General features: G+C 43.5%; 1 protein-coding gene across 1 annotated transcript in view; it reads left to right on the top strand.

Moving 5' to 3' along the window:
- Positions 1–3723: 3723 nt before the first annotated feature.
- The window catches only part of STX8 (syntaxin 8), a 107090-nt gene continuing 86643 nt past the window's right edge, over positions 3724–24170 (top strand). Inside the window, exons 1-6 of the mRNA XM_062591673.1 lie at positions 3724–3806; positions 4115–4214; positions 7866–7960; positions 9738–9848; positions 19732–19856; positions 21458–21550. Of these exons, the coding sequence (XP_062447657.1) occupies positions 3790–3806; positions 4115–4214; positions 7866–7960; positions 9738–9848; positions 19732–19856; positions 21458–21550 (541 nt within the window). The 5' untranslated portion in view covers positions 3724–3789. The remainder of the gene's footprint in view (positions 3807–4114; positions 4215–7865; positions 7961–9737; positions 9849–19731; positions 19857–21457; positions 21551–24170) is intronic.

The following is a 24170-nucleotide window of genomic DNA, read 5'->3' as shown; positions in this document are numbered from 1 at the left end:
CAGGGGCTGAAACGCAACGCTGGGAAAACTCAGCTTTCTGCCAGGCTACTCGGGTTCCAGAGCAGGCAGGACTACGTAACCTTTTTCCAAGATGGTTTGGATATAGGAGATAGTGCTACAGCAAGAGGGGCCTCCCCAAGAGTGAGGGGCGAGGTCTGTGGGGTGCAGAGGGCTCCCCTTCGCCACGTGACCCGATGCACCTGGACAGACCCATCTAGCAGACCGCACAGGAGCGCTGGAGATGGTTCGGAAAAGCCACCTGGAGACAGAATCCCCCGGCTGAAGAGCCTCCGGAGCTCGGGCGCGCAAGCTGCCATCCTCGCACAGGAAGAACAGCAGAGTTGGAGCTCCTCCTAGAGAGCGAACGCCCGGCATTTGCTCCCAGGCTCACAAGAGAGCTCGGCTCCGAATCCTGTCCGACAAGATATTAATCGTCTCCGCGTGGGCTGGCTCTGCCAGACTGTTGCTAATCGGCAACGATCAAGTCGATTAGCAGAATGCACGAATCCTCTAACGTATTTGTGCTGGGTGTGCTCAGCCTCACGGGGTTCGTCAGGGAGGCTGGAGACTCTGGATTCGCTCTGTGCGCATTCGCACAAAGCCAAACCTCGGTGCTCTGCACCGAGGGGGACCTGCCACCAGGGACCAGCCACCGAGGACCTGCCACCGAGGACCTGCCACTGAGGACCTGCCACTGGGGACCTGCCACTGGAGACCAGCTACTGGGGATGAGCCACCGGGGACCAGCCACCGGGGGCCTGCCACCGGGGACGAGCCACCAGGGACGAGCCACCAGGGACCAGCCACTGGGGACCTGCCACCGGGGACGAGCCACCAGGGACGAGCCACCGGGGACCAGCCACCGGGGGCCTGCCACCGGGGACGAGCCACCAGGGACCTGCCACCGAGGACCTGCCACTGAGGACCTGCCACCGGGGACCTGCCACTGGAGACCAGCTACTGGGGATGAGCCACCGGGGACCAGCCACCGGGGGCCTGCCACCGGGGACGAGCCACCAGGGACCAGCCACTGGGGACCTGCCACCGGGAACGAGCCACCAGGGACGAGCCACCGGGGACCAGCCACCGGGGGCCTGCCACCGGGGACGAGCCACCAGGGACCTGCCACCAGGGACCAGCCACTGGGGACCTGCCACCGGGGACGAGCCACCAGGGACCAGACACCAGGGACAAGCCACTGGGGATGAGCCACCAGGGACCTGCCACTGGGAACCTGCCACCGGGGGCGAGCCACTGGGGACCAGCCACCGGGGACCAGCCACCATGGACCGGCCACCAGGGACCTGCCACCGGGGACCAGCCACCAGGGACCTGCCACCAGGGACCAGCATGGTCCCGGCCACCCGCCGAGCCCTGAGGCAGGGGGGCAGGCGGGCAGGCCACGATTTTGGGTTTCTTCCAGGTTGAGTCCGGCTGCGGCTCAAGCTGCTCTGGTTCAGTTTGGCCCGTGCTCGAGCTCAGCGAAAGCAGCAGATCAGGTTCAATTCCGGTTCGGGACGAAAGCAGCGGTTTCACCCAGCTCCCGGCTCGGCCCGAGTGCCCGCTTCAGGCAGACGCTGCCACGAGCGGCGGAGTTACCGCAGCCGGCGGCGTCACCCCGCACCGCCCCTCCGCCCCGCGCCTCGGCCAGGCCGCGCCCGCGCCGCCGGAGGGGCCGCGCGGAGGCCGCCGGGGCCAGGCCGGGCCTGGGCGCCCGCGTCCCCGCCGTCCCCGCGCCCGCCGCCGCCCGCCCTGGCTCACCTGGCGGGGCGCCGGCGCCCGCCGGGGCCGGCCCCGAGCCGCCGGGCGCCTCGCCGGGGCCCGCGGCCGCCCCGCCGGCGCAGCGGGCCGAGCCGGGCCCCGCGCGCAGCATCCGCCCGCGCTCGGCGGCCCCGCGCCCGCCGCCGCGTCGCTGCGCCCGCCTGCGCCCGCCCGCCCGCGCTTTTAAGGCCGCGCGGCGGCGTGGGGCCGGGGGGGACGGGACACGTTTATTTGGTGTAAACAGCACGTGGGCCGGAGCAGCTCCCACGTCCCTTGCGGGATGTAAACACCGCGCGGGGCGATAGGCATCAGAGCGGCACCGCCGGCCCTGACCTCACGCGCTCCTTCCTCCGAGCTCGTTTCCGAGGAGGAGGAGGAGGAGAAGGGGGGGGCCGGGCGCGAAGGCGGGGGAGCGGCAAGGGGCCCTCAGAGGAGCAGCATCCTCGAGTGCAAATGGTCCGGGAGACTCCAGGGCAGCAGGCAACGCCCGGAGGCAGCGTGCACGTACATCCATACCCCCCCATACATATATACATATATTTATATAGGCAGAGAGACGCTGGCCGCGGCACACAAGCCTCTGGAAAGCAGCAGGGACGCAGGATGCGCGATGCCGGACGGAGCATCGCAAAACCTGGTCCCGTGAGCAGGGGCGTCAGGCACACAGGCTCCTCGTCGCCTCCTGCTTTCCTAGTCCGGGGGGACGCCTGCCCTGTGCTTGCCCTTGCTCTGTTTTCCAGTTTTCCCAGCTCCTCTGTCGCAGTTTGTTTTGCAACGCTCTGCACAAAAGCACTTCCACAGTCTGGGTGGAAGGTTTCTTCTCTTTCCCTGTTGCCTTAACGGAGAGCAGTACACTCTGTGGTTTCGGTGCATTTTAATCCAGGCCATAACACTGTTACTCTTGCAGTAGCACTACAGATGCCCCAGCAAGATTGCGGATCCTCTGTGCTGAGCATGGTGCAAACTGCATGGAGGCACAGTCGCTGCTCAAAATGCTGCAGATGAATGCAAAGTCAGGGCATTGCATAATGGCTGCACAGATGCAAAATTAAAAACAGGAAGCATTTCTTTCTTCTTTAAAAGCGAAGGCCAGAGGCATCACTTTCCACACAGAATAAGGGCTGGTTCCATGAAACTGGAAAATAATTGCAGGGAAGCAATTGTATTAAACAAATAAACTTTCCCTGTTCATGTTTTCAACACAAACGCTGCAGCACAGAGCATGCAGAGCGCCCAAACACACCCCTTGGCCCGGGACTGGCCACGTGGGCCTCAGCCCGCAGGCAGCTTGGGGCCTGCAGCAGCCTCACCTCTACCAGCTTTCAGCTTGCAAACCCAGCTGGGACGCCAAGTCCACAGCCCCTGCGAGGTGGGGGGGCCCAACCCAGCACCCACAGCAGGAGGGCCAGGGCAGGGCCGGGGATTGCTCCATGCGTGTGTACTGTGCACCCCGCACAGCGCACCCTGAGCCCCTGTGCCAAGGAGATGGCACCTCTGCACTGGGGGAACCTGCAGCGTGCACGGAGCACCCTGCCTCGGGCGCCTGCACCTCCACGCTCTGCACTGGGGAAACATGCAGGGTGTGCTGCGCACCCAGCACCTCTGCAGTGTGCACCCTGCACCTTTGCCGCGTGCACGCTGCACCCCTGCGCCATGGCCCGAGCGTCCTGTGCAGGGCACCCTACACTTCTGCACCTTGCGGCAGGCACCTCTGCGTCGTGCACCGAACACCCTACGCAGAGCACCTTGCACCTCCGCACCCTGCAGCATGGGCCCTGCACTGGGCACCCTGCACCCCTATGCCGTGCCCCGAGCACCCTGCGCACCTCTGTGCTCTGCACCGCCCACCGCGCGCCCAGCGCTCTGAGCCGGGCACGCGCCGCGGGGGCGCGCGCGGCAGCACCCAGCGCGTGCGCGCGCGGCCGCGCCCGCCGCCGCCGCCGCCGCCGCCGGCGCGGTTTGGGCCTCGGCGCGTGCCGTCGTCAGCTGCCGCGAGCAGGAAGCGCGGGGCTGTTCCGGGCTGCGGCCATGGCGCCCGACCCCTGGTGAGCGGCGGCGGCGGCGGCGGGGCCGGGGCCGGGGCCGGGGCCGGGGCCGGGCGGTCCTGCGGCGGCGCGGGGGAGGCTCCCCCCGGGCGGGGGAGGCCGGCGGCGGCTCCTCGGGCCGGGCCGGGCCGGGCCGAGCGAGGGGAGCTTGCCTTGCAGCTGGCTCGCTGCGGCCTCGCGGGTTTCCGGCCGCGCTTTCGGCGCCGGGAGAAGCGAAGCTGCAGTAATAAAGATTGCAGGTGGGCGAAAAGAGCCCGTGGCGCGGAGTGACGGGGAGGTGTACTTAGCCGCCTGACTCTTGTTCATAGGCTCTCGCTGTATGATTGCACTTGCCAGATTGCACAAGAGGTTGCTGAGAAAATCCAGGAGCGTAACCGGTACCAAAGGAACGGGGAAAGTACAGCAAAGGTATTGATCTTCCCAAAGTGCCTAGTTTTGAGACTGTGGATTTTTGGTTAGGTTTTACCTTTAGGTATTATGAGTGCTAGCAGCATGTTAGATTTGCAAAAAAAACCCAACCATGCCTAAGTCCTGCATTTCCTGCCTTTCTGGGCCCCCCCAAAAAGAAGCGAGTACTGTCCTGGAAGGATAATGCTTTAGTCAGATCAAATGGTTGGGAGCAGTTTGGGAAAGGAGATGATGTTCCACAAACTATATTGGTGTGGGGAAGAGGCTGCCTGAGTTTATCCAGATGCTCTCTAGAGGCCCCTTCCAACCTCAGCCACTCTGTGATTATTGCTGTGAGCTGGGCACAGCTGGTTCAAAGTTACTTCAGTGGTAGGAACCTAGTACTAATAATATGTTCTTTAAAATTCTTGTAAAGAAGACAAAAATATAATTTCTAAATTTTTGGCAGCTTTTTAATGCATGAACGTATTTTTGGATTTAACAGTAATAAAGCTTTTACATATGGAATATTGCTGGTTTTACAGAAAGGGAAGTGAGGAAAACCTTGGTAGTGTTGCGCATGCACCGCTCACTGCTCAAGGCTGTCACTGCCAGCAACAAATTGGACATCTGAAAAGCAAAGACATGTTGTGATGCGTATGTCAGCTTCTGTGTACTCGTTTTTGTGTACATAGTGAAGAGATCCTCTCCTCCCACCTCCGCAGGTCAACTTGTTTCCTTTCTGTAATGGCTGTAAAACAGGCCAAATATGAATTTTGCAACTTTTTTGTTTTTGCCAAATTTCTAACAAAGTAAAAACCAGAGTTTAGTGTGAATGAGAAGCGAACTTTAGTGCTTCCACATGTATTTCTAGGTTTGTCACCTTTTCACACTTTCTGTTTAAAAAATTGAGTAAAGTAAAAAGAAAAAAGAAGGATTCTCAAGAGGCTGCTGTCGTTAGAACTAAAAGCCTAGTCCTTTCCTTTGGAAACCATAGAAGCCTACTTGATTGCACATGAGTCATGACATTAACTTTTCTCTTGACTGCATTAAGTGGAACATGCATGCAAGTTATTCTTTTATAAGAATTACTCCTTTATATAGAGGTTGTTCTTTTGCAATAACTTGCATAACTAAAAATGAGTGATGTATTTGGTAGACTGCCTGTTACAGGAGGGCTGTCATATGATGTGAGATTCACGGATCTTCTTTGCTGGTCTCATTTCTGATAGCTTTTAAAATAAAATGCCATTTTTGAAATATTGGAGAAAACCATGTAGGCTTTTAAAAATAATAAGTGCTTTTAGTGCATGACTCAAAATTGGCATAAATTCAGAAGAGGTTTCAGGAGGCCCGAGTATGCATTTTTAAAGTGACCGTGGAGAAACCCTTTCTTAGCTTTAAAATTAAAAATGGAGGGAGCATTTTGAAGCAATAATTAAAGCTTCTGCTTTCAAAATGACCAGGTATTTGCAATTGTACAGATATATTCAAGCAGTAGAAGACTAACCACAAAAAAAAGTTACTACTTAATTCCTTTATAATTATAGAGGACAAAGTTCTCTGCTGTGCATCATTGTTGCTTGTGATGTATTCAGAAAAAAGAAGGTTGTATTACTGTTGTTTGAAATCTTTCTTGTACCATAGGTCTTCTAGGTTATGTTTTATGGAAACATTACACAGTTGACTTATTTCTTCATAAAATCATTTGTTCCATGCTCTGTGTTTTCCAAGTGCAATTTCCGTTAATCCATTAACAGTTAAAGATGAATATTTGGCAGTGCTTGATTCTACTATAAACAAGTTTCCAACAATGAAAGAGCTGTTTTCATAACAGAAACTCATGTTGAGAAATCTGTGGCTGAGCAATTGTGTATTCTACGATTAGCAAACATTTTAACAGAGGAAAAGGTCTTTGTACAATATTTGCCTGGTAGGAAGAATGTAAACAGGTTTTTATCTTTTATAGTATTTAGCCATTAGCATGGCTAAAAAAAACTCTCCTTGGTTATTGCTGAATAAAAATAGAGCATAAACATTAAAATGGAAAAAAAAAAAAAAAAAAAAGGAAACCTGTAGGGAAAGATTTCCAGCTAGCGCTCACCATCCGTGAACTCTACTCTATTGAGCTATCTTAAAACTTCCATTGGTTTGATTTTTTTTCCCTGCATTTTAACGGAAGTGAAATCTTTTGTTACAGCAACACGATTTCTGGCCAGAGCAGCAGAGGGAACCTGTTTGCTAAATGACTGTCTCGGATGCATGTACCTTTTGTGTTACTTTGCTATACTGGGTTTATTAAATGCAATGTTCTCTAACTGAACATGAGTGCAGGACACGTATATACGAAATGAAAAGACCTTTTATTATGCTTAGCTAGAGGGCATGCAGTAGGTTGAACTTCCCTAATAGCATTTTAACCCCATCATGGCTTTGAAAATGTTACTTTAGTGTTTGGCTGGTCTCTGCTCTGGCTGTGTGCTTAAGCAGGGTTGCATCTCTTTCTGTCACTGTATCTAGTAGCGCTCAATTGTAGGAGAACATGTCTCATTGATTTAAACTTTTGATGCTACCAGATGTTTTTTCTGGTTTTTTAGTTTATTTTTTATTTAATTTTATTTTTTTTAGCATTCCATCCAACTCCATGCAAATATCAAATACAATTTAACTGAAGGGCAAGATGCTTGCAGCAGGGTGACTGTTCAGTAAGACTTTGCTGTCTGGCTGCTGCTTCTGTGTTTTCAGGAGCAGAGGAGTGAGAGTCAAAGCAAATATTCCTTCTTTCTTACTGTTTAATTACTCGGGACACCTGAGGTTTTTAATCATTATAACCCACAGCATGGCTAATATCTTGTTTACAAGAAGCACATAAAATCCCAGTTAGGATGACTTGCATAGTCAATTGCTTTTATAAGGTGTTTTTCGTAGTGTGTGCTAGATAACAGGAATGGAAAGGAATTTAAGGAAAAAGCGACATAGAGGATAATGTCATCTTGATTTGGGAAAGAGTGGGAGAAAGAGGAAGAGAATTCCCACAGACCTCAGGCATGCTTGGAGCAGAAAAGAATGTGCATAGCTTAACTATGCTTTTAGTAAGACCAGACCCATGTAAACTTTGTGCTGCTCAGCTGCAAGAAGAGGTGGAGTGTTGTAGATGGTATTGAAAGAAAAATTAAATAAACCTGAATTTCTTGTGAATCTTTAAAGTGTAGAAACGTTCAGTGGAGGTTTGAACCTGTAACAACCACCCCTGTAATCATGGGACCTGGGAAAGAAAGCTAGTAGCAGAAAAAACTGACGCCTGTATTTGTATTAAAGATCAGAGGAAAGAACTGGAAAACTACCTGGAAAATATAAAACTGTGCTGAAATATTTTGCCCAAATAAAGGAATCTGTTTATAAAGACTTGAAAGAAAGCTCTCCATATTAAACAGCATTAATGCGTTAGAATTGTGTTTGTGAAACCAGTACTATTTAATTATTTTGTAAGCAGTCCAGAACAGTTAACTGTGTTGTTCCCTTGGTGGCCCTGAAGCTGACTTCTCTTGGTTTAGAATGGAATCCTCCACACCAATGTAGCTGAAGTTACTACATGTAGGTGACAATATAAGCAACATGAAATTTTTATGCAAATGTAACTCTGACAAAAAAATCTTTTCTCTTCCCCTTCAGCTCAATGTGTTAATCAGATCATCGCTGCAGAATCTCAAAGAGAAGATTGATCATCTGAAGGACTTGCTGCTTCGGGCTGTATCAACACACCAAATGTATCTGTGTAAACATTATCTCATTGACCTTTCCATATTGTAGGAGAGGGTGGAAAAATATGCTATAATTGGAAAGAAGTTTTACTGTGCATTCCGTGTAGTTGTGGCTTTTTTTTCTTTCCTTTCCTCCTCCATTTCCCCTCCTTCCCGTTTTGGAAGACTCTGTCAATAGAACTTTGTGATTGTGTTTGATATTTTTATTGCAGCTATATTATAGGAAGGGTTGGTAACCTAAACAGCTCTGGTATTGTGGGTTTGAGACTTATTTTGGTTACATGCTTGTCACAGAAGCTTAATAAAATGGTCTGGCTAATCTCAGACAGAGCTGCTGTTGTCCTGCCCATGGACTGTGCTGGCACTGGTGATTGAGTAGCTGGCTTGGGAGCTGTCTCAGTTCACTCTTCTAGAAGAAAATGAGCTGACTTTCTTATTTTCTCTTGGCTTGTTCGCTGACTGCCAGAGTGCTAGTGCTTGCTAGTACTTGCAAGAAGGAAGGCTGAAGCCACATTAAATGGGCAGGCATGTGGCGCTTCTGATGTATACTGGCTTAAGGAGCAGAGGAACTGCATCCTCAAAGGCCTCTTGGTATACTTTTAAAAGAAATTACAGGTTTTTCTTCTAGAAATATTACCCGAGGGCCTTACATGGATTTGCTGCTCTCTGTACATGCTAGGTTAGTCAGGCCTAAGGACTCTGCGAGAAGCATGTCCATCTCCCTATAGAGAAGTATCCAGCAGCAAACTGATTTAATGAATGGATGATTACTTTCAAGCTTATTGTAGCAGAAATCTTTTCTAAGCTTAAACCTTCTGAATGCTCTGCTGAGGACATCAGGTAAAACTTCCCTTTCAAGTAAATGCCTTAGAGCAAATGAATGCTACTGCTATAGCAGAAAACATACACAAATCAGTATGGCTGTTACATAATCTTCTTAAAAGTACTAGGAAGAGGATAGTCTTTCAAAATGTCTGTCACTGAGATTAATTGAAAAAGCGAACACATCTGCCACTGTCAAAGTGACAGTACTCCAGAACTACTTGTCTTCCTGAGACACTGAATGGGTTTTTTTTTTCTTCTGCTTCAGTTGCTACAAAGGAATCCTGATGATAAACTATAGATGGGAACATGCTTGAAGTAAATTTTTCGTTGCTTTCTCATCACCTTTGCTGAGAACTACTGCATGGTCTGTGTAATGAGCCTCAGTTCCAGTGAAATAAGATGTGAAGTACCCTGCTGATATCAACAGCTCCATCCTGCTTTGGGGCAGCGTGGTTTATATCATAGTAATAGTTATAAGCCTGTGCAGGATAGAGCTCTTTTAAGAAAACTCATTCCTTCCGTAAGCTTAACCCATGCACTAGTATTGTACGTTGTCGGTGTTGTAGAATAGATCATCTGCGTAGTAGTTTTTAGTACTACATGAAAGAATTATCGTGTTGGATTAGGTGGTTACTATTTTGAATTCTTGCACTCATTTAGTAGTATATACTGTCCCAGTTTTCTCATTAGTTTGAGATCATGAAGATCACTGTTTATGAAACCTTTTTCCAAACTGTAGAAACATGTTTAGAATATTAAGGATATTATTAAGAATAATATTAATATTAAGGATGTATATATTAATATTAAGAATATTATTATTATATTAGGTATTGTATCCTTTTCTTGAATTAAAATAATGATTCTGGTTATCTTGATGACCAGATCTGACTTTTTTTAAGAATACAAAATAATTAAAGTCTATTTTTAAGTTTGGACCTTAACCAAGTGCCACCAGCACACAGCTGGAGGGGGACAGGAGACAGAACTTGGTGGACGACCTTCTCACACGACAGAGGCAACTTCAGGCATCTTACAAGAATGAAGGCACAGAACCAGATGTGATAAGGTATTACACTGTCACTTTAAATGAACGGTGTGATTTGTGCTTTGAATATACCTGAAGATAATGCTGAATGCGTCCATATAATTCATATACCTCTGCATACAGCAAAGTGCCATTTTATTCTTTTAGAAATCTTGTGCCTTTTTTAATGACAACATCATACATATCCTCCAAGGCTGGAGAAGACACAAAGGAATGGAGAGTTGCTTGAAAGTGGTAATGGTTGACTTTGTGATCTAGTAGAGTCTACTCCTGAGTCAGACTAATGGGTTTTTGTTAACAGTTAATAGCCTAAATGTTGTCCTCTCTTCATGCAGTTCCTTCTTACATGGTCCCTTTCTAACTCCTTCAGAGTTGCATTTGTCATCTCATATTTGTTTTTAGAAGTAATCCATCCCTGTTGGTCTCTAATGAATTAGAAAGAAAGACAGATCTGTTCCTTGAAGTGTGAGATTCAAACCTCTTGCCCAAGTTACTTTAATAAACTGTAAGCAGTCCTTAAGTTGGATGTAGTGGGCGTCACAGAGGTGTGGTATCCACCACATCCAAGCACCTTAAGCATAAGTTTTTAAAGTAATAAAGAGCTGTTTATAAGATGCCTTGTAATATAGATGTTATTAGTGATTTGTCAACAGCCTTTTGAAATTTATCCATTTCCAGTTTAATCAGTACTGGCTTTTTCCTAGGGAATTCTCTTGGTGGGCATTTGCTACCTTTGGCATACCTCTGAATTTTAGGTAGCTTTAGTTTCTCCATAAGCATGTATGCAACTTTCTAAGAAAATCCTTGCAGGTACTTCACATCTAAGAGCTTTTATGTCTGTCTTAGATACCAAGTTAAAAATGCTTGTTTGGTGAGCAGCAGAACTGAGTGACTCCTGTGGATTTATTAAACTTCTGTTTTCTTTCCCAACTTAAATAGTATAATTCAGGTTCCCTTCTGCTTCTCTGCTTTCACCTCTGTGTTCCCAGTGTTATTCCCACTGGTCAAGAAAAAGCGTGTTCTGGGTTCAGCCTGGAGCTATACAACATGCTGGGCAGGCAGATAGTCTGAAGACTGAGTTCTGCTAACTAGGCCCTGTCTTTTTTGCCTCTTCATTTCCATCGTGAAAGTTGGTTTTCTCTGAGACTTGTTTTTCTATCAGGCTTGTTTAAAGTGACCAATGAGTTAGTTACTAGGGAGGAAGAAGAGAAAAAGGGTAGCAGTAAATAAGCTTTATTCCTAGCTGACAACAAAATGAAGCTGTTTTCTTTCTCTGCAAGCAAACAGATGGTAGATTTGCTATCTTAGAGTAGGATTAGGGCTGTGATACTTCAGAATTGAAATGATATATGTCTAGGAACAGCTTCAGAAGCATCCTCATGATTCGCTGGCTGATGCACTGTGATCTCTATTACCAACATTCATGCAAAGAGTTAAAGGTGCTACTACAGAAGAGTCTGACTTACCTGTACTCTGACCCTCGGTAGGTCACTAAATACTGTTGTACTTAAGAGAGTTAACGTTTTGGCTAAATTCCAGTGCAGATAATTGCATTTGCTCTCCCTAACTTTTCCATTGCAAATTCTGTTAATCTTCTGTCCTTCAAAATGGTGCAGAAGAGAAGGGGAGCTGCAGCCTCTGGGTCATTGCAGAGCTCCTTGTATTTCCATAGTCAGTGAAACTGCTCTTGACTGTACCTGGAATTGGTAAAATTCTGATTTAAAAGCACTTGTGAGTGCATGTGCACATGTGCACTTTCTCTCTCTCTCTCTCTCTCTCTCTGGTGAATGTATTTCTCTAGAAAATTGTGTATGCATGTGTATATATACATATCCATACGTGTGTGTGTGTATGTACATACATATACAAACAAACATATCAAGTTAAAGTGCACGGGCCCAAATAACTCATACATATATAAAAATATGTGGAAGATTTTAACACAACAGGCACAGACATGGACATCTTAAGCAGGTTGTGGGTCACATCAGGGGTTGCGCTCTGCGCTGTAAGCCATGGACGCTGCTGCATGTGTGGTCTGGGTCATAGGATGTGACTGAGCAGAGCTTCCTCACCTGATCTGCAGTATAGCAAGAGCTGGTGCAGAAGCATATAACTGTGCTTCTGCAACAAAGTCACATGATAGAAATGTGTTCCAGTTTCTAGTTTGTACTTCTAAATGGCAAGCATTTTTAAATGCGCTATTTTTGTTGGACCATTTTGGTAGGGATTATACAGCTTTGTATTTTATACATGTACATGCAAAGTTACCTGTATGAAGGAGAGTGTGAGAACCCTTTTGGGAAGGTGAGAACCCTTTTGGGAAGGTTTACAGTGCATCAGCCCTAATCTTAGGACAGAACAAACCTTCATTCACTTATAAAACTCTTACGCTTTTGAGGAAAAATGTGAGCCTGTTTCTTATGTGCTCTGAGAACCAGTCCCTTTTAAGACACGTGTGCTTGAAAAAGGCAGAGATGGTTTTCCTGCTTTGGCAGGGTAAAAAACAGCTATTGATGAAAGTGGTGTTACTGTTAAAAATAAGATTTTTTACCTAGCCTTTTTACTTTCTGCATTTTGGAGCAGATATAGGATTAGCTCAAAGTCACACTGATAATTTTATATACTGTTTTATATATTTTTCCAGCAAAAAGTGTGTGGTCATATTTTACCAAGATCTCTTCAGTAAGATGGTAGAGAGAGATTGGGATAGGGACAGTATATCTCTTTTTGCTGGTGGCATATTGGATCTGTCAGAGCTACAGCCTACTCGGCTGATAAGTTGTTTCTACTTGCTTTTGTTCTCCAGTGGGGTATCTGATACAGCCAGAGCAAATATTTCCCCTTGCAGTTCATAATCTTTGAGTAACTGAATATTGTCAATGCAACACCCACTATAGACTTGTATCTAATCCATTAATTGTTTTATGGTTTTGGCATTTTCTGGAATGCAGTGTAAATCCAGTTAACCTATTAAAGTGCTTGCTTTTACATCTATCACTGAGTGACCTGAAACATGTAAAATAGCAAGTAGGCAAAATTTCTCGAGAGACTGATGATGTGAGAAGACTCTTATGTTACCTGCTCTAGTCAGTGCATGAACTAGTCTAATCTTCTGAAATGTGGCCATGCAATAAGAGTACTCCAGCTATGGTTTAGCAGGATGGTGTTGGCATGTGACTGCTGTGGGACCGGCAGAAGCAAGGATTTAGCCAGAGTTGCCCTGACATGGAGGAGCTGAGGCAGAAGGGAGGAAAATATCAAAATCCAATGATAATTTCAAGCTCCATTAGAAATGATCAGGGAAAACAGTATTTTCCAACCCAAGATAACATCGGAGATGTTTCAGGCCAAGGCCTGAAAGTTGGGCCAGAAAGCTAAATCCATGTTTCTTGCTTGAAACTGGCCTGTATGGATGTCAGTAAGGAAGGAGTTCACGTCTTTGCTGCCTGCCGTTTTGTTTGTAAGGACAGAAGACAACAGTTTCTGGTATGGTTTGTACAGCACTAGGTTTCTCTAGAATTGTTGCAGATTTCTGGAACAACCTGCTTTGGAATTTAGTAGATTGCAAAGACCACTTTTCAGTGTGTCTGAAGTCTGAAAGTCAGATTTACCCACTGCACAGAAAAGTCAGCACATGATGTTTGATTAAGTTCTAGCAGTGACACTTTTCTCTCTTTCTGTATTGGTTTTCTGTATCTAATCCACCTCTGATGTGACAGCACAAATTTTCAGAAGTCTTTTTCTTTCCAGCAGTCATTCCTTTCATTAACCTTCTTGCACCACTGATCACATATTCATTGTCCTCGTGGCCTATAATTGTGAAGGTTTCACTAGAATTAATCTTCGTTTATATTTGGTCACCATTCAGTGAGTTTTACATCCTTTGAAAACTGCTGTAAAGCTATTTCTGATTGTGAAGTACAGTTGCCTTAATGCTCTTAATATTTATCCTAAGTGACAACTTGGGCCAGAACACAGGGCAAGACACTACATTACTTTAGTATAGCATTAGTTTACCTTCCGGCGTTGTCGAACTTAATTAAGATGCAACTGGAATTTTCCAGGGGAAAGATTGTGCTGTTTACATGACTCTGAATAGAGTCACTTAAATTTTCTTTAATTGGTTTTCAATAGGTAATTACAGTATCTTCTCCTCTCGTTTCTCCTTGTAAAGAGATCTATGCGTTTTATGTAACACAGACGTTAATGGAGCAGAAGTCCCAGTTCTTCATACCATTTGAAAGGGAAAAGTAGAAAAAGCAACTGGAAATACTGACTTTCTGAAATCACACACGATATCAGGCTTTTGTGAGTCTTTAAACCTTTGCAGAGGCAAATAAATTGAGAGTCTCTCTCCTTTCAGACTGAATTGTCAATATGTAGATATACATGTAGATCGCTAGTGAATAAGTAAATTCTGTGTACTTCGACATGCTTTCCTTAACTTCTCTTTTTGTTCCACAAAACACAGAGAAAAGCTATTAATAGCTGTGGGACACAAAACACCTCAAGTAATAAGCATCTTAGCTATCTTTTAGAAGTATCCATATTCTGTTTTTAAACAGAATAAATGCTAACCCACACTTAAATACTTTTCTATCAGATGTAATCCAAATAGGCATTTGAATGCCTGACTTAAAGCAATAAGCCATTAGGTGCTTAAATACTTTTGTTAACCTGGTTCTTGTTTATGGAGGAGCAAATGCTCTCTGGAAAAAAAAAAAAAAAAAAAGAAAAAAAAAGGAAGACTGAAAATACTGAAGTTTTTAGGTGCCTTTAAAACACTCTTTGCTTCCCTACCTTACCAGCAGTTATTGCTAGAAACGTTCCTAGCTGCAGTGTTCTAATACCAGATGTGATTAGCATTGTGGCTAGAAGATCAACAACAATAGCTTCTAATAAGGCTGCAAGAAGAGGTAGGTTGTCCATCCAGAAGCCCCTGCTTGAGAATGTCTGAGGTGTGAGTCATAGGGTCAAATCTAGGGCCTGGGGCAGGATTTCCAGGCTTAGTGCCTCTTTGGCTGTGTAGTGAGGAGACAGTGTGGTTGTGATTGGCTCAACACCCTCCTTGCATCTACTAAGTTGTGTCTGTGTATTTAGACCATCTCTCTTCGTAACACTTCATCTAGGAGCCCTCTGTAGGTTATATAGCGTCTGTAGACAGGAGCGTACTGTCACGCAAGCAGCTTTCAGCAGTGTACAGTGACCTTCCAGTTTACTGCAATAGCTGAAATTTAAGGGAGGTTTCAGGATGGTGGTGGAGTCTTCACTCGCTTTGATCTGTGTTTAAGAGGCAAGTTGCATCTCTCTTCTTTTAGAATATACCATAGATTCTCTGATCACCTCTCTGAAGTCAGGACTGTGGTTGTGGGAAAATTGTATATACTTATGTTGTAAGGAACAGCAAAGATCCAGAATTTAAACACAATAGAGAAAAGTAAGTCAACCCCCTTAATTTTTAGGCTTTTTGCTTCAGATTGTGCCTGCATGCTTGTTATTAATGATTAATGCTCATTGGCCTCAGGAAAAAATGTCAGTAGGAGGGCAGTTTTCAAGGCTGAACTACTTGCTTTATGTTTTACCTCCTCAGTTTGCTCAAAACTACTAGGAAGTTTCTTGCCTAAAATTGTTCTTGTATCCAGCACTGTTACCATGTTACTTTGGTAAGGTCTTACTGAATCCTAATAAAATGTGCTGTGTCTGTAATGAGAATAAATGCCAAGTGTGCCGTGCTTGGAGGCTAATGTTCTTTTTTTATATTGTGGTCGGAGAGATTTGAACCACTATTCAGGGAGCAGAGGCTTAGGCGTGAACTTAGTACTACGCCTTGTCCCTACAGTAGCTGTAGATCACTCTGAGAGCAGAACAAATGGGGTCTCACAAGAGTTAGATTTGTCGTCTCCTCCTTTCCTCTGGATGTGATTGCATAATATGTAATTTCTTTTTATAAAGAATTCTCCTTTCCTTTATTCCTCTCATTCCTGAGGACAGCAAGTGGACTGTAGGGGGTGAATCTTTGTTTTAATGTAGATTCTGTGAACCATTTAATAATATCTTTAGTATTGTGCTTTGCCCAGCCTTATGTAAGAAAGTAAGGGATGACACAGAAAGATAATGATAATATTTAATATCCAAATAAGTAGTTATTGCTCTGAAAGAAATGTTTATTGTAGTGTATATTTTGGGTTTTGCATAGAAAAGTGAGGCTGCCATGAAGCAAAACGTGAGTGTAAACACTGTTACCAAGATAACCTCTCTGGAGACACTGTGGTGTAGGAGTACCTTCTGTATATAGTTTATTGCTACAGCTGCACCATCCAGACTCTCAGCTCTTTGAGTGGACTTGCTTCCAAAATAAGTGTGCTGATACAACTGTGCAAACGTATTTCCAGCATGTTGCTTGCTTTGTGCTGAATGTCGACAGGCAAGAGATGTCCTATGTAAGCACAAGGTAATTGCAGAGCTGCTTGTTTGCAGTGGAAGTGTGGAAGCTGCTCTGTCTGTCTTGTGAGCAGGAATCAGGGGGCCTGCACGTGGTACGGACTGGCTGATGCGGTGTAAATCTGCTGTCTAGCATACCGTGCGGTAACTTGTGTGTGTAGCTCATCTGTAGTTTGTCTTCACTAAAACCAGCAGGACTAGATAACTGAGCCACAGATGAATGGCATCAAGAGCAACATAGCATTTTTTCTGAATGCAAGATGTGTGCTTTCTTAGTTCTTGTGTTGGTGGAGCGAGGAAAATGGCCTGCCAGCTCCGAGGAGTGTTGTCTTTTTCTCTAGGCCTCACATCAGGAATGCTTCTAGTGGGAAGTCTCCGCACCTGGGAAGGTACCTGGTGGGCTCGTGGAAGCTCTTGTGCTCATGTGCTTTCTTCTGGTTTTGAGGGAAGAGAGCGCTTTGTATGCTAAAATAATATTTGTTGTTTTATTTACTGGTTCAGAGCTTCCTAAAATCCTTTGCCTGCCGGTGTGAGCAATTAAATCGTAAGTGAGAGAATACCTCCATTTCTGCGCTACTTACTGCCTTGGAGATTGACCTGTGAAGTTAAGATGAGGTGCTCCAAGCACTTCAAAGAAACCTACTGTATAACTGTATCGTTAAGGGAATGTTCAAGTGATCAGGCAACCAGTTGTCATATGACCCAGGTTTTGTTTAAGATTCAGTCTTGCTGATCATTCTTCTAAAGCTATAAGCCTTGATGTGTGGCCTTGGTCTAAAGTAAGCACTGGTTGACTAATCTAAGTTACTTGGGAAGTTTTATAAGAATTATCAGTGAAACAATGCCTTCGAAAAGATAAGCCTTTACTTGTTAAGCAATGACATAGCTCCCTGATTTTAAACCCCATCATCTTTTATACTTGGGCACACTGCTAAGCCCTGTAATTAGTTAAATCTGCTCCTATAATCAAAAGCTATCCGCACACTCCACTGCTCTGTGACGGATTCAAAGATTTATGTGATTAACTTGGCGGAGGCAGTGGGTGGCTAATTGGATAAGCTTTAATCTTCACACCACCAAAGCGAAACATGGTAAGATCAGAGGAAGTAGGAAGTTATGCTGTGTTGTGTGGGAAGGTAGTTACCAAACATGTCAAAAAGATTATTGTAACAAGCAGACCAGTTGTCATGACCCAACCTAGAAGAATAGGGCAGGTTATTAAGAGAGAGGGAATGGGGCAAATTATCTCAAATTTGCTTGCCTTGGCTTTTTTAAAGGCAGAAATAGTTAAAGAGTTGCATTCTTGTTAGCTAGCAAAGAGCCTTACATTCCTTCTGCTTTATTTAAGTAATTTTGTCAAACGATGTTAACCCTAGATTTTGTGAATATCCTAAATGAACTGCTCAATTGAGTGGACTGTAATAGTCTTTATATCCTCAAAGTGTATTGCTTCCATTATGTTTAGATTTGTGAACCTGGTAGCAGTGAACATGAGACCAGAAAATATGAGAGTGTATTTAATCCCCCCCCCCCCCCCCCAAGCAATGAAGAAATCTAGGTAACATGTAAAATTGTGTTTCAGGATTGCAAACCTCTGTCCAATCAAACCTGATCTCCTTACTCAAGAGTATATGTACATTTTAATAGAGGTGCAAGGGGATGAAATAGAGAAATACTTCAGCTACTCCGTTTCAGATGTTGCTCATGAAAGCCAGCTGGTTGTTGGCACAGTGAAGCAGTTTGGGTTCTGCTCTTGAATAATGTTCCAACATGATTACTGTTAAAGTTAGTTTTGTGAGTTGCAGTGAACAACTTTTGGTCCTGCAGGAACAAAGTTAATTTTCTGATCCTGACAAATACATTACTTTGAAGGACAGGTGAACAGTTATCTTGATGTTTAAGTGGGAACAAATTAAATGTTCTTAAATTTAAGTGTCCATGAATGTAGTATGAAGTATGCAGTGCAGTGGGCACAAATAAGGGCGTATGTGTCTCTAATTTATGGACAACCCAAAGTTTCATGTGGCAGAGATATGAGATTATTTTTCAGCAGTGGTGATTCATTTCATGGCCAGGAGATGTCTCTCGTTCACCATAACTCTTTAAGAAACTCGTAGACCTGAGTTCTGGATTTTGCTTAAATACATTTGGCATAAAACTTTAGTCATTCTTCTAGAGTTCTGCAGGAAAACTATTTATAGAAAGCGTGTATTTAACCTCTCCGCTCTGTACTGATATTTGTACCTAATTAGCTTTTTTGATATAGGGGCTTGACCACAAAATGATTTCAAGTGTATGTTTGCACCATACAGCATTTCAGTATCTATCACGAGACCTGGAGTCAATTTAATTAGAAAAAAATAAAAGGGGGGGGAAATCTCAGTGTAATAAATTTATGAGAATTTTTTGAGAAATACTGAAAATGCGATCTGTTCTTATTTTGTTTGGAGAAGTGTTTTGAGAAAGAGGAGGGATAAAAATGGGAATAAAATAAGGAGTTTAAGAAAACAAAGCGGAAAGCAAACACCCTTACTTCTGTGCTGCTCTTGAGAGAGCAATCTTGTCAGAGATACCCCAAATCTAAGTTGCAGCTTTGGGTCCAAGTGGTTTGCAGTCTATCATAAAATGTAGCAAAAGAACAATGAGAAGCTGAAAGGAGAGGACCAGAAATCTGGTACTGAGAAAAATATTTAAGTGGCATTTCATTTTACTACTTAAATTTATGTCCCTTGGACATGAAAAACATGTTTTCCATTGTAACCAGGGAAGTGTCTCTAATGCTAACAACCTTAAGTCATAATTCTTTTAGGAGAAAACCTGTAACTTGATTATTTTTACATTTAAGAGTGTGTATCAGACTTCTCGTTCACGTCTATGCCAAACCAGGAAAGACGGAAGAGTATCTGTGCGACTTGCATCTCCCATTTGTGAAATGCAATTCTGACCCAACTAGAAAAGAAAAAAGAAACTAATATGCTCATCTAAGCTGTATCTGTACTAATATGTTGAACTCCTTATACTGTTGGAAGTTGTCAGGCTGTACATCTATGTTTTTAGAAGTTTGTCATGATCACAAAGCAAATGCATGAAGAATATGTGTATTTTTAGAAACCCACTTTTCTGTATAACAGCTTGGAATGCTTTGTCCTACATGCAAACAATATGTAAAGTGAGCATATTATAAAAAGCATCCTGTGTATTTTACCAGGTTGATTTTTCACTGCAAAATTGCTACTCTCTCTGCTTTACTGCTTCTAGGCAATGTTTTGGAACCTGCAGATTTTGTTACTGGAGATAATTAGGTTTTTTTCCGCTAATTTCTGCTATAATTGTGGAGAATTGCATGGAGTTAAGGCAAATACGTACAGTTCCGTCATTGTCAGCTAGTCATGGAAGCACAGAGTACAAAACGGGCGAGTTTCATGTTTAAAACTTGAAAATTTAATAAATTTATTTTCAGGTCTAGCCTAATGACTGGAGGGGTCAAACGAGGTGTAACCAACCCATGGCTCCTGGAAGAATCTGAGGAAACCAGAGGGCTTGGCTTTGATGATATCAAGCAGCAGCAGCAAAGGATCATAGAAGGTAAAAGAGCATTTTTATTTTACATGCCCATTGGTAAGACTCAGTGAGAATCTTTTTTAGAAAGTCAGTGCAATAAGCTGTACCAAAGTTGTATTACCTGGAGGGAGATGTCAAGTTCCAGGTGGGTTTTTTGGTATTTGAAAGAGCTCTGTTTGCAATCTTCTTATCTAGAGGTATGTTCTTAAAGCAGCTTTTCAAAAATGTCTCCATTCCAATTGAAGTAATATTTTTTTACTTTGTTTACACTATGGTAGGGGAGGAGAAACCACTGAAACAGCTAATAGATCTTGTTTCTGAATGTATAAATTTATCAGGTTTCTTTCCACTTAGGTGCAAGTAATTCAGCGATTACCTTTTGTCTCCATTTTAGTGAAGCTGAATGTGTCAGGAAGAAATGGGCTATTGCTGCTGACTGAGTAATTCTTGGGCATAGTTTGACTTTAAACATGCAAAACCTTAGAGGACATCCTTGATTTTGACTGTGTTAGTGGTTTTGGTCTGCAGCAGAGATCTCATTAGTTGAACTGAGTTTAGTGGTATCACTACACTGCTTCAAAACAGGTAAACATTAAAGGTATTGCTGAACTGGAATTAGATAAGAATTCCCTAACTTCAGGTGTGTTGAAAAACCTCAGCCTGATCACATCAGATGGTAGGTGAGGTAAATGGTTCTGAGTAGCTTAAGTACTGGAAGTGATCAAATGAAATGGGTCTCTAGGGAAGGCTTTCTTTAATTTGTGTGTGAAAGAATGTTTAGAGCTGTGGTCCAGGAGAATGGTGTCAACTCTACTTTGATGGTCCTGGAGCACCCTCCAGGTCCAGGGACTGGACCTTCATCTTGTTGAAGGGAAGCAGGTTCTGGCCATTCCATACAATTTTTGGCTTTCTGGCTGTAGCCACCTGGCTCCTCACACAGTCTAGCCCTGTGCAACGTTGCTGTTTTTCAGTTTGTCAAACCACTGACAATCTAGTCTACAGCATCTCTTATTATTCTACTTCTTGACCTGTTTGGACAAGAAGAGCTGCACTTTCTGGTAAAGGCACTTACTAAGGCCTGTGCAGGACTTGCAAGCTGGAAGAGCAGAGATTAGGTGGGTCATAGTAAAAGTGTCTGCAGAAATGATGGGAACACTTCAAACTTTAGCTGCCCTTACTATGTCCCCTGTATTTCAGGCTCTCTTCTGTGCGCTCTATCCTTTTGCAGCCTTAAAAATGTATCTGAATTCTTTGGTGTTTGCATCACCTGTTTGTCTTTTATTTATGTTAAAAGTTTCTTGGAAAATTTAAAAGGGCTAATCAGGGGTCTGTATGTCTGTGCCAGAAAATCTCCTGCATTTATGATTGAGTAACAGCTGGATGTTGAATTCTTGGATTTTTTTGGGATCCTTCAGCTAAATGTCCCAGCTAGAGCAGACAAATTAATTACTCATCATTCACATTATTTTAGTAATGCTGTTGCCATAAGAATTAATTTTCATGTTGTTTTGATGTCTTTTTCTTGATATATTTTAACTCTTTAAGCACAGACTAGATCTTCTTTGCTTTTACATTCTTCATGATATGTAGCAATTTTTTTAATTGATCTTGTTTTTCTGTTGCAGAACAAGATGCTGGGCTTGATGCTCTTTCTTCAATCATATCCCGGCAAAAGCAAATGGGGCAAGAAATTGGGAATGAACTGGATGAACAGAATGGTAAGAAAAAGATCCCCTGGATGCTCATTTTCCATCATTTTAATTTAAGATTGTGATTTTTAGTCCTTAGAGAACTGCACTGTTTTCCCCATATAGTAGCAAGACACTACTGTACGCGTTTATGTATCAGCAACTCTTACGCATTCTATTTGTGAACTAGTTATTTTTCTTTGTTATACTGCATACCCTCTTGTATAAGTACAATGCTATATTGTATAAGTACAATGCTTAGTATATTTTAATCAGGCCTGCCTTTGAAAGAGTGGTGGTTGGTGGTTATTTGTATGTAGTTAATATTATACCGCAGTTTCCAGTGATCATATACTAACAACACGTTTTTTTTTTTGGTAATCATTTATTTGTTGCTGGGTTTCATTTGAGTGTTCCTACTCTGTTTCTTTCATGATTAGCTAAATGGAAAAGACTTGAGCCAGTGATTAAAGGAGAAGCATTGTATTGTTTGCTACAGATGACTTGGATTTTGAGGATTTCATGGCATTGACTGTAGGACTGAATTAAATGCAATATTGAGATAGAAAGTACCTATTTTCTTTAAACTGAGCCAGTATCCAAATGGTGGAGTTGCTCTCACGTAAAATATGCTTTGTTACCCGCTTAATTGATCACATGACATAAACTGTCCCTAGGAGAGCAGATCCTCCAGTCTTTCTGACTTTTTCATTTCTTACAATATGGTAATAGTTCAATTAGAGCCTTGGAGTCCTGCCAGGTTTCTCCCTTGCACAAAGACTTGAGCCATATGGTTTATCCTTGGGTTGCGTTGTACTTAACCACCGAGAAGGTAAATGCCCTTTTACTTGCTAATAAATGATAGGCTTAATTCAGCTTCTTCTTGGACCTATTTTTTTTTTTTTATCTTGTATTTCTCCATCTGTGTGCTCTTAGTGAGGGGGTTTCCCTGTTAACCATTAGGTAACATAAAGTACTGTTTGGGAGCTCCATTCCAACTGAGAGTGAAGTAAGAGCATGGCTTGCTCATGTTTGCCTTGTGTATGTGTTCTGACTGAATCCAGGAGGAATATGAAATGTCTAAAATGCATCTTTGTTTATTAATCTTAAGATTGTTAAGAAATGGCTTGCACAGCTGGGAGAAACTACGCGTAGTGCTCTTGTCATATTTTGATCCCCTGCCTCATACAAGCAAAGATAATTTCAATTAGAAATCTTGGTTTCATAAGTCTCTTATATAAACCATTGTTAAAAAAGTTGTATTAGTTGCTGCTTTTGCCCTAAATAGGAAACAGGTGGGAAGCATGAGTATTTTACTAATTCTCTATGAAACATTGGTTTCTTGTTAGGAAAATATATGATCTGTGTCCCATGTCCCTCTGGTTGGGGGTGGCTTTCCCAAATCCTTACATTTCGGGGATTCTGAAGGTTGTAGGTATTGTACCGCAGCATTTCTGTGTCACTGTACCAAGCTGCTTCTAGCAGTGAAGTCTTGAAACACCTATGAAACTGCAAATATATTCAACCCTCCTTTTAACAGAAAGTGCAAATAATACCAGTTTTATTTGACTTGTCTTGTCTTTCAGATGATTATAAAGCCTAAAGCAAAACTCTTAATGTTTTTGTGTAAACTGTTACATAAGCTATAGGCAGCTGCTTCTCTGAAGACGGAAACTTTCCCAAGCGCCTGAAGTAGAAAGTGGTGAGGATTACCTGCTTGTTTCCAACTACAGACCAAATTCTGAGGGCAGAGAAAAGGCTGCATTGCCTGTCCTTCTCTCTGTCCTAGACACACACGAGTAAAACCTGCAGGTCTTGTAGAATGCTACATTTGTAGATTTTTAAGCAGTCTGAATAAAAAGTGAAATAGTCTGGCTTTCACAGATGGGGAGACCAAAATACTTAGCAAGTCACTCGGCTTCTCTGCCACCAGGCAAGTAAAACTTCCATGTTTTCTGATTCGCAATTTCTTTTTTTTTTGTGGAAGTGTTGTAGAGCTTTTCATGCCATTGGCACGCTGGAAAGCCTGACATCCCTAGTAGTATTTTCCAGTGGCTTCTTTCCCTGCACGCATCTTATTTTATGTCCTGTACTTAACTTTCTACAGACTTTTCTCAGGCATTTTGCCAATATCGTGTCACTGTACACTGCCAGAGTTGATGAGCATAACTGCCCTGTAATTTCCCCTTATTCAGAATGTCTTTCCTTCCTAGTGCAGAGTGATAATAGCATCATCTGTATTGTGGGAAGGCAGGGGAAGTTCATCTTCATTAAGTACTGCATCAGTATTTCTTTTTATTGGAGTTAATTTTTCCATCCCACTGCACACTTCTGTGGGAAGCTTGACTTCCAGTTCCTTAACCTGCTTTGGCCATTCTGACATTCTAGGACTCATTGAATAGGTGCGTCAAGCTTGCAGTGGCTTGGGGGTTAGAGCTTGTGATTTAAAAAAAAAAAAAAAAAAAAAAAAAAAAAAGCTTTAATTCAGAAGTAGCTGATAGTGCAAAAAAATTATTTAAGGAGGTAGATAAGTGTAATTATTTTCTAGGCTACCTGACTTTTTTCTTTTTTTTTATATTTTTTAATTTTTTATTTCCTTCCTCAGCAGGCCAGGCTCTCTCTTCAATTGAGATATTCTTCAGTGTGGCCT

The sequence above is a fragment of the Rhea pennata genome, chromosome 19 (assembly GCF_028389875.1).
Source record: "Rhea pennata isolate bPtePen1 chromosome 19, bPtePen1.pri, whole genome shotgun sequence".
NCBI lineage: Eukaryota > Metazoa > Chordata > Aves > Rheiformes > Rheidae > Rhea > Rhea pennata.
Note: the sequence above shows the minus strand (reverse complement) of the source record. Positions and strands in the feature narration are given on the sequence as shown.